Source organism: Sebastes umbrosus, chromosome 3, assembly GCF_015220745.1.
Source record: "Sebastes umbrosus isolate fSebUmb1 chromosome 3, fSebUmb1.pri, whole genome shotgun sequence".
Lineage (NCBI taxonomy): Eukaryota > Metazoa > Chordata > Actinopteri > Perciformes > Sebastidae > Sebastes > Sebastes umbrosus.
In genome coordinates, this window is record NC_051271.1 from 33551632 (window position 1) to 33564558 (window position 12927).

The 12927-nt window shown below is 40.9% G+C and overlaps 1 protein-coding gene across 1 annotated transcript; it reads left to right on the forward strand.

Moving 5' to 3' along the window:
* The first annotated feature begins 123 nt into the window (after positions 1 to 123).
* On the forward strand, positions 124 to 12334 carry LOC119484554 (mucin-3A). The gene is made up of 5 exons (XM_037763415.1): positions 124 to 942; positions 4932 to 5101; positions 5189 to 5267; positions 5400 to 7861; positions 9395 to 12334. The coding sequence occupies exons 1-5, from the start codon at positions 666 to 668 to the stop codon at positions 11798 to 11800; spliced, it is 5394 nt and encodes a 1797-aa protein (XP_037619343.1). The 5' UTR covers positions 124 to 665; the 3' UTR covers positions 11801 to 12334.
* Positions 12335 to 12927: the final 593 nt, after the last annotated feature.

The following is a 12927-nucleotide window of genomic DNA, read 5'->3' on the forward strand; positions in this document are numbered from 1 at the left end:
AATTATGATATTCTGGAAATTATAAGGTTTAGTATAATTAAATAGAATAATTTAAGTGATATATGCACAGACATACTAATCATAGGTCAAAACAGCGCTAAATTTAGCTGAACTATAAAAGGCAGAAGTGGGAAAATGAAGAGCCGTTTGGGAGCCAAAAGAGCCGGCTCTTCTTGGTGCGCTGAGCCAAATGATCTGGCTCACTAAAAAGAGCCGTAATTCCCATCACCAGTTGATTCCGTAAACAACAGGCACTTCCGGTATTTAAAATACGGGTCGTGAATTGGGACAATCTTAATCGTTTCAGCTTGCATTGGGTGTGTGTTAAAGAATTATCTCTTCCTGGTCAACAAATATAGCGTAAATGTTGACTAATTACTCACACATGTACCAGTTTGTTTTATAACCAACTGACTACGTTATATAGAAAATACACAGTTTGTCGTTTTAAGCGTATCACCGGATATTCGCTCATTTCCCTTCTTCCGTGGAAGTGCGTCACACAAAGCGGAGTGAACCGCGGTGTGTCTGGGCCACACGACGGGAAGGAAGGAGCCATGTTGAGCCACTGCTCCTTAATGACATGTTTTTGTATATAACGCTACAGTAAACGCACTGCTATACTCCTCTTGAAACTCGGGACGAACTATAAACCATAACCAAACATGTCGGCGGACGATTTCCAGACGAAGTACTCCTCTGTGATGGAGAGCATGCTCAAGAGTGCGATAGCTGAGACCACGAAACTTTTCGAAACTATGGTGGACGAGCTGAAGGCAGAGATCTCTCAGATGAAGAAGGAGAACGAGGACCTTAAGACGAGATGCAGCCAGTTTGAGGAGGCGAGAAACCAGCCGGCTGTTGACAGCAGAGAGAGTGAGCCTCCTCCTCCTCCAGGGCCTTGCGACGGCTCTGAGAGACGAGACCGAGCGGTTCAGTGTGGTGAGTTGTTGTGATCTGTTTACCACCACAACCGTGGTGACCCATGTAACTGTCTGATAATGATATGTGATGTGTAAGCCCACATTATGAGTGTATTCGTGTAATATGGGAGACATAATAGCAGCTCCTGGCTGTTGATGTTGATCAGTAGCTTAGCCTAGCTTGTAATCGCATCTAAAGCGTGGGATCCAGAATAGGAGGGAAACCATACAATGCTTCGTACAGCGAGTTTCTACAACTACTATCAGGGTTTGGCGTTATGGTTGTAATAAAGTACTAAATCAATGACAAACTGTAATCACTTCATTTATTACCGTTGTGACTTCCTATTTTAATTGTATGATTAGATTCATTACTATAATTTCACTATTTGTGTTAACATGGAGGGAAGTCACATAATAAGTAATAATGGAAACTATTTTAAAAATCTCTTAATGAAAGAAGCATGTTTTTAAAGGAAACACCACCTAAATTCAGAATTCCATTATGTTATTTCCATGGCCTTGTAAAGTTCAATCAATATTTGTGAACATGAGCTACTCTCTCACCTACTGAAGAAGTTGTTTTACATAGAAGAAAGACTTATCTCAAAACATAAGCATCCATTAATTCATAATCCTTGCTTAGTGTTGAATTGGCAACCTGGTCTATAAATTCCCATACAACGAAACTACATTGTCAATTATGTTACAAGGGAAACCTGTTTTCTCCCACGTTAAGTTTCTCTTTGACGTATCACAAATATGTTTCTCATCAAAGTCCACAGAACTCCACATAGGGAGAAATTTGGGTTGGATAGGTGGGTCAACACAGGATTTTCACCCAGGAGACTGCTGTTTGTGTCCCGTGTGAAACTGAAAGTCAATGTTCCCTTATATTACAAACATGTGAGTGAAGTCACATAATGTAGAACTGAAATAGGTAATAATGGAAAATATTTTAAAATCTCTTAAAGAAAGAAGCATGTTTTTAAAGGGGAACCTTTAATCACCTAAATTCAGAAATCCATTATGTTATTTCCTTGTAAAGTTCAATCAATATTTGTGAACATGAGCTACTCTCTCTCTCTCATGTACTGAAGAAGTTGTTTTACATAGAAGAAAGACTTATCTCAAACCATAAGCATCCATTAATTCATAATCCTTGCTTAGTTTTGAATTGGCAGCCTGGTCTCCTATAAATTCCCATACAACGAAACTACATTGTCAATTATGTTACAAGGGTAACCTGTGTTCCCCCACGTTAAGTTTCTCTTTGACGTATCACAAATATGTTTCTCATCAAAGTCCACAGGACTCCACATAGGGAGAAATTTGGGTTGGATAGGTGGGTCAACATAGGATTTTCACCCAGGAGACTGCCGTTTGTGTCCCGCGTGAAACCGAAAGTCAATGTTCAATTATATTACAAACATGTGAGTGAAGTCACATGTAGAACTGAAATAGGTAATATAATGAAAAATATTTTAAAATCTCTTAATGAAAGAAGCATGTTTTTAAAGGGGAGCACCGCCTAAATTCAGAATTCCATTATGTTATTTCCATGGCCTTGTAAAGTTCAATCAATATTTGTGAACATGAGCTACTCTCTCACCTACTGAAGAAGTTGTTTTACATAGAAGAAAGACTTATCTCAAAACATAAGCATCCATTAATTCATAATCCTTGCTTAGTGTTGAATTGGCAACCTGGTCTATAAATTCCCATACAACGAAACTACATTGTCAATTATGTTACAAGGGAAACCTGTTTTCTCCCACGTTAAGTTTCTCTTTGACGTATCACAAATATGTTTCTCATCAAAGTCCACAGAACTCCACATAGGGAGAAATTTGGGTTGGATAGGTGGGTCAACACAGGATTTTCACCCAGGAGACTGCTGTTTGTGTCCCGTGTGAAACTGAAAGTCAATGTTCCCTTATATTACAAACATGTGAGTGAAGTCACATAATGTAGAACTGAAATAGGTAATAATGGAAAATATTTTAAAATCTCTTAAAGAAAGAAGCATGTTTTTAAAGGGGAACCTTTAATCACCTAAATTCAGAAATCCATTATGTTATTTCCTTGTAAAGTTCAATCAATATTTGTGAACATGAGCTACTCTCTCTCTCTCATGTACTGAAGAAGTTGTTTTACATAGAAGAAAGACTTATCTCAAACCATAAGCATCCATTAATTCATAATCCTTGCTTAGTTTTGAATTGGCAGCCTGGTCTCCTATAAATTCCCATACAACGAAACTACATTGTCAATTATGTTACAAGGGTAACCTGTGTTCCCCCACGTTAAGTTTCTCTTTGACGTATCACAAATATGTTTCTCATCAAAGTCCACAGGACTCCACATAGGGAGAAATTTGGGTTGGATAGGTGGGTCAACATAGGATTTTCACCCAGGAGACTGCCGTTTGTGTCCCGCGTGAAACCGAAAGTCAATGTTCAATTATATTACAAACATGTGAGTGAAGTCACATGTAGAACTGAAATAGGTAATATAATGAAAAATATTTTAAAATCTCTTAATGAAAGAAGCATGTTTTTAAAGGGGAGCACCGCCTAAATTCAGAATTCCATTATGTTATTTCCATGGCCTTGTAAAGTTCAATCAATAATTGTGAACATGAGCTACTCTCTCACCTAGTTGTTTTACATTGAAAAAGCATAGAAGAAAGACTTATCCCAAACCATAAGCATCCATTAATTCATAATCCTTCAGAAAAAGGGGGGAGTCCAAGGCACTCTTCTGGCAAAAAATATAAAAAGCCTTTATTCAATTGGCTATTTCATGCATTGTTTTTAGCATTTCATAATGAAATAGCCAATTGAATAGGCTTTTTATATTACATCTAAAGCGTGGGATCCAGAATAGGAGGGAAACCATACAATGCTAACTGCTTCGTACAGCAACTATCAGGGTTTTGTCATTATGAAGGTAATAAAGTACAAAATCATTGACAAACTGTATTCACTTGTACATTTATTACTGTTATGACTTCCTATTTTAATTGTATGATTAGATCCACTACTATAATTTCACATCTATTTCGTGTTAACATGGGAGGGAAGTCACATAATGTACAACTGAAATAGGTAATAATGGAAAATATTTTTTAAATCTCTTAATGAAAGAAGCATGTTTTTAAAGGGGAACACCACCTAAATTCAGAATTCCATTATGGTATTTCCTTGTAAAGTTCAATCAATATTTGTGAACATGAGCTACTCTCTCTCTCACTTACTGAAGAAATTGTTTTACATTGAAAAAGCATATAAGAAAGACTTATCTCAAACCACAAGCATCCATTAATACATAATCATTGCTTGGCGTCGAATTGGCAGCCTGGTCTCCTATAAATTCCCATACAACGAAACTGCATCGTCAATTATGTTACAAGGGAAACATATTTTCTCCCACGTTAAGTTTCTTTTTGACGTATCACAAATATGTTTCTCATCAAAGTCCACAGAACTCCACTTAGGGAGAAATTTGGGTTGGATAGGTGGGTTAACACAGGACTTTCACCCAGGAGACTGCCGTTTGTGTCCCGTGTGAAACCAAAAGTCAATGTTCACTTATATTAATATACGTCCTTAACTGAAATAGTGTAACAAATGTACTAATTTTAAGCCAAACCATGATGTTTTTACTAAAGCTTACCATGTAGTTTTGTTGCGTTTTAGTTTTACTTTGACTTTCACGCAAAAGCCACAGCCAGCTAACCACCTTGAGTCGCAATAGTCCCATTTACTGAGGCAGGCTTTGTTGTCTGAGCCTTTCGACTCTATATTTGAGCTGTCAGAGGAGATCAGCCAAGCTACTTCTTTGTATATTAGCAGGCTTCTTTTCAAAACATATACCCGGAGTCAGACCAAACAGCATTTAGGGATTTGGCAGTTTGAATTATAACCCTTTTTTGTTTGAAGATTCTGGACTAAAGTCTTAAAAATCACCAATTATCCTGTTTTTTCTGTGTGTTTATGTTTACAGACCTTGTTCCTTACCGCACAGTGCTGGTGGAGCAATGTCAACCATTGAGGCACTCATCATCGCAAAACCAAGAGCAGCAATGCAGTTATGAGCAGATGGAGTACAGTCTGCAGGACCACACCTATGGAGAGGGAACTACCCAAATGGCCTTTATACTTGTCAAGCAGGAAGTGCGTGTGTATGTTAGCAGTCAACAAACTTATTTTCCCATTTGTGTCTTCTTGAAATTTAAATGTATTTTTGTCGTCCCTCTACAGGGCTCTTACGATGATTCTTCTCCACCGCCTGTCCTGAAGCAAGAGGAAGCTGAGCCCACTGTTGTCTACGGGCTAGCAGGTGAGGAATTAAAACTAACTTTTCATTTCCCAATTAAAGTTTGAGAATTTGTACGATTTACAAAATTTGTTAAGGTTCACTACTCCCCATTCTCACCTTTTATTTTCTTATCATGTTTCCTGCTGTGCCTAGGTTCACCACAGGCCTCTGCTTGTGGAACTGAAAATGAAGGGCCTCTCATTAACCAGGAATGTTCAACTGGGGAAATGCCCTTGCCTCAAAAAGATGAAGAGCCCAGAGTGGCACCGGAACTACCCTGTTTGGGAATGGATAGCGATTTACAAGGAGCTCAGAACCAATCGTCTGAATTGGAGCATTCACTCGTCATCTCACTTGCTGCAATAGAAGACAACGTGAAAGAAGGGTCTGAAGTCAGTCAGAAGATATCAGAAACACAGGGAGAATCCATAACATCCATTGAAAAACACCCATTGGTGGATGCTCAGCATCAATCAGAGGTTGAACCTCTGTCAGTGGTCCCCCAACAATGTCAAAGAGAGGGCAAAACGTCAGTAAATGAACAGGCAGATGTTACTCAGCAACAGAATAAAGATGTGCCTTTGCCACTCAAGAAAGGAGAAGCATCTGAAAAATTAAAGAGTGGTGTGGCAGATGGTGGGCCTATTCCCCAGCCTGAGTTGGTGGTACAACGCAGAAGAGGACGGCCACCAAAGAAAGCTAAACGTCCGCAACAGCCCGCGAAAGAAATTGGTTCTCCGTCTGTTTCAGTAGCATCTTTAAGTAAAGGATGTTCCTCTGAAAAGGACAAACCATCTGAATCTCAACAAATTTCAACGGAAATGGGAGAAGGGGCAATTCAGGCTCCATCCACTGAAGGTTCATCTGCAGTTGAGACACTCAACACTCAGACAGTTCAACCCAGAGAACGCCATACTTCTGTAACTCTTCAGGATGCAATGCTATTAGTTGAAGCCATGAATCAGTCAACGGCAGCACCACCTCAAACCCAGTGTGCCCCCCGTGTGGGTACCTTACAAACTGTGGACGAAGTCCCAGCTGAGCCACAGACGCCACTGCTTCCCGTTGAAACTCGAAAAGCTGCAGGCAATCTGCCCGTGACAGTGACCACAATGACGCAGTCGACAAAAGAGAAAATCAGAGTCACTCCTGTGACTGCAGATGCCACTCCAACCAATGAATCTCAGGCCCACATCAAGGGTGTCATCCCAAAACAACAGCATACGGTCACACCAGCAAATAAAACTACATCTTCAGTGTCCCTAGCAACTGCCGCAGTTCAAACAAATGTGCAGTCACTTCAGCAGCGCCCTACCCGTCGTCTGATAACAACAGTAGCGCCCAGCAAAAGGGGTACGGCAGTATCTCATAAAATAATTGCCATGCCACGATCAGTATCGTCATTAATGTGCCATAAAATAGCAGCATTGTCTCCAAGCCAGCTTCCCACTGTTGTGTCTACAGTGGTTGCCGCACAGAAAACGAGCATACTTCCAGGCTCTACAACTGCCGGCTTGACTCTCGGAACACCTTCCCTTTCCTCAGTTCCTCCGAAAACAATATACGTTTCATCCAGGAAACCGTTTCCTGTTGTTCATTCACAGTCAACCGCCACCTCAACAGACCCGCAGCCAGGGACTCTACCACGCCCCAAAAAAATAACAATTATAATTCCCAGACAGGTGTCAGCTGTAGCGTCAAGGAAACAGACCACTGTTCTGACAACCAAGCAGGAGACTGCCAAATCGGTCGCTCCTGTTAAGGTGTCACCGCAACAGATGATTTCTTCGTCACACGTGTTAAGTGTTTCTGTGGATACACAAATGGTTTTAGATGAAGTTGCCACAATATCGTCTCAAAAGGAATTGGGAATTTTCCAAAGAAAATCTCTCAAACAAACAGCTTCTGTTTCTGAACCAATAACTGCACCTACAGATACCTGTTCAGATTTAAACATGCCAGTTGGGCTAGTGCCAACCTCCCCGTCTCTGGTGGTACCAGCGACTTTTGAACAAAATCTTTCTGCTGTGGTCAGATTATCCAGGCTCTCATTTCCAGTAACAGCCAAGGAAGCAGTATTAGTCTCAAGCCTGTCTACAGATGAATCCTCTGAAACTCAATCCATTTTGAAAGACGGTACCACACAAGAGGAACCATCGTCTGTGGTCATATCTACACAGCCATCAGCGTTGTCCACTGACATTTGTCCCAGTTTAAAAGAAACTTCTGTTGCTCTGTCTGTAAACACCTCTCAGATGTCCTCGGAAAACTGCACCATTTTGGAAGAAGAGTCACCCGACAGCGGGCCATCTACACCATCCAAGGTGTCAGCACCCGTCTTTGAGGACTCAACATTAACTATCTACACGACCCAGGCTCCTGCTGTATCTGGTACAGCTGATGAACCCATTTCTAATTCTGATGAGGAAATAATCAGCATTGCAGCGCAAGATGCGTCACCTAATGACCCACCTATAGAAGAGAAACAGTCAGCTGCACTCCTACATCTAACCCCCATCACCACCAAGGACATCTCTGATCCTCATTTACAGATGACTAAAGCCCAGTTCCTGGCGCAGCTGGCAGTGACACCTGTTACGGAAGACCCAAAAAAGGTAACGTATTAAACACTCCTCAGTATGTTTAACAATATGATTTGTGATGGGAACACACACCCCATTGGCTCGGTGGTTAACCACTATTCTCAGTTATGTTATAAAAAAAAGCTATATTGAAACTGCGTAAGAGTCTGGAATGTGTCAAATTTGTAGATTACAGGCATACAAACATGTCACCTTTCAGCGAAATTTGCAGTTTTTAAACCAAACTAGGTCACCCACGTGATTCGTGCAGATCCGATGACTTTTTGAAATGGGTGGGGGTAGGGGTTGTTAATGGGTGCAAGTGATCAGTCTATGGACGGATTTCCGTCTGAATTATTCCGTCATAGTCTGTTTCTTTTTACCGCTAACGCTAAAAAGTTGATGCACGTAATGTGGAACCAAAGTTCATAAGCGTTTGGCTCGGAAACTTATAGCCATGCAACGCTAGCAACAAGTACAGAAGTTAGCACAATAACAGGATTGGCGTGCGAGTCAGTCACACTATGCCGAGCGCAAATGAAATGCTGGAGCTGGAAGACCCGAAATAGTTTACCAAAGTTGCCAGTGGGCAACATGCTGCCTCAGTCCCCAGCAGCAGGGTTGTGTCTGTCTTTGACACCTGCACTACTGGGGTTATTGGTAAATTGTGTCAGTGTGCAGTCAAAATAAGACAAATAAGACAGTGTACCAATGAAAGTGCCAAGAATTTTAACTTTTTTCTTTTGACTGATGTAGATTCTGGTTACGTTTAAAGTTGATAAAGATAATACAGATATTTGTGTTTTTATTCTAAAATATAGTTTGATAGTTAAATAAGTAAGTTGTTCAGTAAGGAGCGTCTTAATTGTGTTTCTTTTTAACATGATGGTCATTTATATTTTACTCTGGCACTGCAGGTAGTGTGTTTCATGTTTGGAATCATGGTAGTGTTAACTTAAAAAGTCTTTATTTTCTATGTGGCACGAATCTGCTCACGCCGTCAGTGTTTAATCAGGATTTCAATCAATTCTGTCTATAATTGTGAATTTTCCACTCACTCTAGATGTTTGTCATCAACCTGGTTCAGCTTTAGAATGTACAAATTGTTAAATCTTGAGTCTTTTTTTTTTTTTTTTTCCTATAAAAAGGTTTTAATTCTGAAAGGATGACAAGAGTCATCTGATGATCTTTGAAGTTACTGACTGAGACGGAAACATTAAAAGGAGAAACACAAATGTCATATTAAATCACTCTATTTCCTCATTCACAACATCTCTTACTAAAAGGCAGGAAAAGGGTATCCAATATAGGCTCTATATACCTACACAAATATACTATGAACTGTGCTTATCTTTGACCTGTTAAAATCTATTATTGCTTGGTACTTTTTCCTCATTCGTCCACCATGCTCTTTCACTAGTAGCTAATTGTAGCTAACTAATTCTGTTATTTATACTTTTCATGTGTAAAATGTTGCCTTTGCCAATTGGAACTCCTACGAAGACTATTGTGATTGCTGTGAATGTATGTTTTGCTAAATCATTTTTTTCTTTCCTTTTTTTATAGGCCTCCTCTAATGACTCTGTAGATGCCACAGCTTCTTGTACAGAGACCAGCACCAATGACAAGAAAAGGTTACAGAAAAATTCCCTTGTGGCCCAACTTCGAAGTCATCTCCGAGCTCACTCGAAAGCTAGAAGAACTGAAACAAATCCAGAACCACGCCCAGAAACCGAGACCCCCACTGTAACCCCTAAAAAACGTAGATTAGAGAATGACAGTCCTAACGATAAAAACGTAACTAGAGAACCTATTCCCCTCAAAGACCCAGGAGCAGTTGAAGATATTACATCTCCAAAAAAGACAACTGATGCTGTGAGCCCAAGGAGATCTGGACTATGTGAAGCTGGTGTTGGACACAAGAAGACTGTTAGTGAACCAACTTCTGTCAGTTCTAGGAGGTTTACGGCTACAAGAAAATCCACTCCTGTGAGTCCGAGAAGGTCTAGGTCAGGTGCAAATGGTGTAGGCTCCAAAACTAAGATATCCACTTCTGTGAGTCCTAGGAGGTCTAGCTCAATGAAACGAAGTGCTAGCCCTAAAAAGACAAAATCCACCTCGATGAGTCCTAGGAGGTCTAGCGCAATTAAAGAAAGTGCTAGTGCTAAAAAGACAAAATCCACCTGGGTGAGTCCTAGCACAGTTAAAGAAAGTGCTAGCGCTAAAAAGACAATATCCACCTCGGTGAGTCCTAGGAGGTCTAGCGCAATTAAAGAAAGTGCTAGTGCTAAAAAGACAAAATCCACCTGGGTGAGTCCTAGGAGGCCTAGCACAGTTAAAGAAAGTGCTAGCGCTAAAAAGACAATACCCACCTCGGTGAGTCCTAGGAGGTCTAGCGCAATTAAAGAAAGTGCTAGCGCTAAAAAGACAAAATCCACCTCGGTGAGTCCGAGGAGGGCTAGCGCAACTAAAGAAAATGCTAGCCCTAAAAAGACAAAATCCACTTCTGTTAGTTCGAGGATGGCTAGCTCAACTAAACAAAGTGCTAGCTCTAAAAAGACCCCAAAAATTTCTTTGCATTCTAGGAAGATTGTTTCAACTAGAGATGTGGCCAGCTCCAAAATTGGTGCTAGCCCTAAAAGTGCTAAAACCTCTTCTGTGAGAACTAGCTTGAGTAGAGATAGTGCTAGTCCTAAAAAGACAAAATCTACTGTTAGTCCTAGGACTTCTGGTTTAAGTAAAAATGATACTACTCCTAAAGTGTCTACCAATGAATTTTTCTGCCGTAGGAGGTGTACCTTCCCTAAAGATGGTTCCGGCAGTAAACAAGTTCAAAGTGAATCCAATTCCCGCATAAGCACAGACGGTGCTAGTACTAAAAACGCCCAAAGTGAAACTGGTTCCCCAAGTGTTAGGTTGCCTAAATTGGTTAAAGATGGTGTCAGACCAAGAAAGACGAGGGAATCCCTTCCCGCTAAGAAACCCAGATTAATTCAAGATGGTACTGGTCCTAAAAAGAATTCAGGATTGGTGAACGCTAAGAAGTTGGCTAAAGCAGCAAAAGCCAAAAAGATAGCTAAGATGAAAAATTCTAGTCAATCGAAATTGCAGATTGGAGCTAAACCAAGCCAGTTAGCAGAGAACCTAGCTAGCTGTGAGGCTGTGAGGAAATTTACAGCTACAGCTGTGTGGACTCCTCCTACAATGTCAGCCAGTAAAACACCTCCGTCTGGGGGGAAGAAAGAGACAAGTTCACCAAGATCCCCGGATCATCCATTAATTTACCCCCCGAGCATTTCTCTCCTTCCCATACCTGTCAGAGCACCACCTGTTGTATCACCATTACAGCCTTTATCAGTCATCGGTAGGCGTCTGCTCAAGAACCAGTGTGGGGAGTGCGGCCGCGTCCTCAGCAGCGTCGCTGCCCTGGAAAGCCATGTTAGTCTCCATGCAGGTCGCCGACCTTTCTCGTGCACGCTCTGCGGGAAGAGGTTCCCAGACTCAAAAGGTCTGAAACGGCATGGCCGGGTGCACCGCAATGGCAGGATCCATATCTGTCCACAGTGCGGGAAAGGCTTCGTCTATCGCTTTGGCCTCACTAAACACCTCCTGATGGTGCACAGGAGGATTAAACCTTTTATCTGCCAGATATGTAACAAGGGGTTCTTCACAAAACGAGACGTGGAAGCCCACATACGGATGCACACAGGAGAGAAACCATTCCACTGCAACCTCTGTGACAAGAAATTTGCAAGGAGGGTAGAACTAAATGTGCATTTAAGGTGGCACAATGGGGAGAAGAGACACTGGTGCCCATTTTGTGGAAAAGGATTTTTAGACTTCAATAACCTGAAAAGACACAAGTATATCCACACAGGGGAGAAACCACATTCCTGCCCACACTGTCCCAAGAATTTCACGCAGTCGGGCCACCTGAAAAAGCATGTAAAAAATGTCCATAAAATATTATGAGATGCATAAAAAGCGATGTTTCACTGAGAATGTTAAAGGATATTGGTATTTTTCAACCTGGACCCTATTTTCCCATGTTTTTTTGACTAATGGGGACAACAATTTTTGAAATTGGTCCGGTACTGAGGGAGAACGCTGCAGCCGCCAGCCACTAAACGAGCTGTAATGTAATCATTTGTGGCAACCTGGCACCGTCTGTTAACGTCCGTTAAAAGTGTTCACGGACAGGCTCAGATTGTTATTATAAATGTCTGACAACATTATGGAAAGGACCCTACAGATAAATGAAATGTTTTTCTTGCCTTTCGCTTTCCACTTGATATTGTGTCATGCAACTTGTTGCCGGAAGAGACAACAGTGGAAATGTGAGTGAGAGTGGAGAGAGGACGGCCACGGGACACCGGTGTTCTCAGAGTTTTTTGTGCTGGAGTACTTAAAGCGTAGCTTAGTGTTATCTAAAAGATTTTCAATGTCATGGCTGGTTATTTATATGATTTCCACAATGTGGATGCGACGCAAGGTTTCAGAGCGAGACACACAATAACTAACAGACCAGATCAAGAGAAAGGTAAGAAAAATGTTAAATTTCTCTGTAGGGTCCTTTCCATAATGATGTCGGACACTTATAATAACAATCTGAGCCTGTCGGTGGCAAAAACAAACACTTTTAGTGGACGTAAACTGACGGTGCCAGGTTAACCTAAATTATTACATTACAGCTCGTTTAGTGGCTGCCGGTTACTGTGTTCTCCCTCAATACTGGACCAATTTCAAAAAAGGTTGTCCACATTAGTCACTTAGAGACAAAAACATGGGAAAATAGGGTTGAAAAATACCAGTTATCCTTTAATGTCTTATAATGAGAGATATACATTCTTGTAATGTGAGAATACTTGGTATGGAAGGATCAGTTTAGTATTTTTTTCTTTTACGTAAAGAATTTGAAAAACAAATGCAACTCTGTATTTAAGCTGTGTTCATCAGAGGATTTTTTTTTTATTGTATTTTATGAAGGCTTAAAGGATTTCGTCACTTTAGGAAATTAGCTTTTTTGCTTTCTTGCCGAGAGTCGGATGAGAAGATTAGTACCAATGTCACGTTTGCGTGTATGGAGCTGAAGTGAGTAG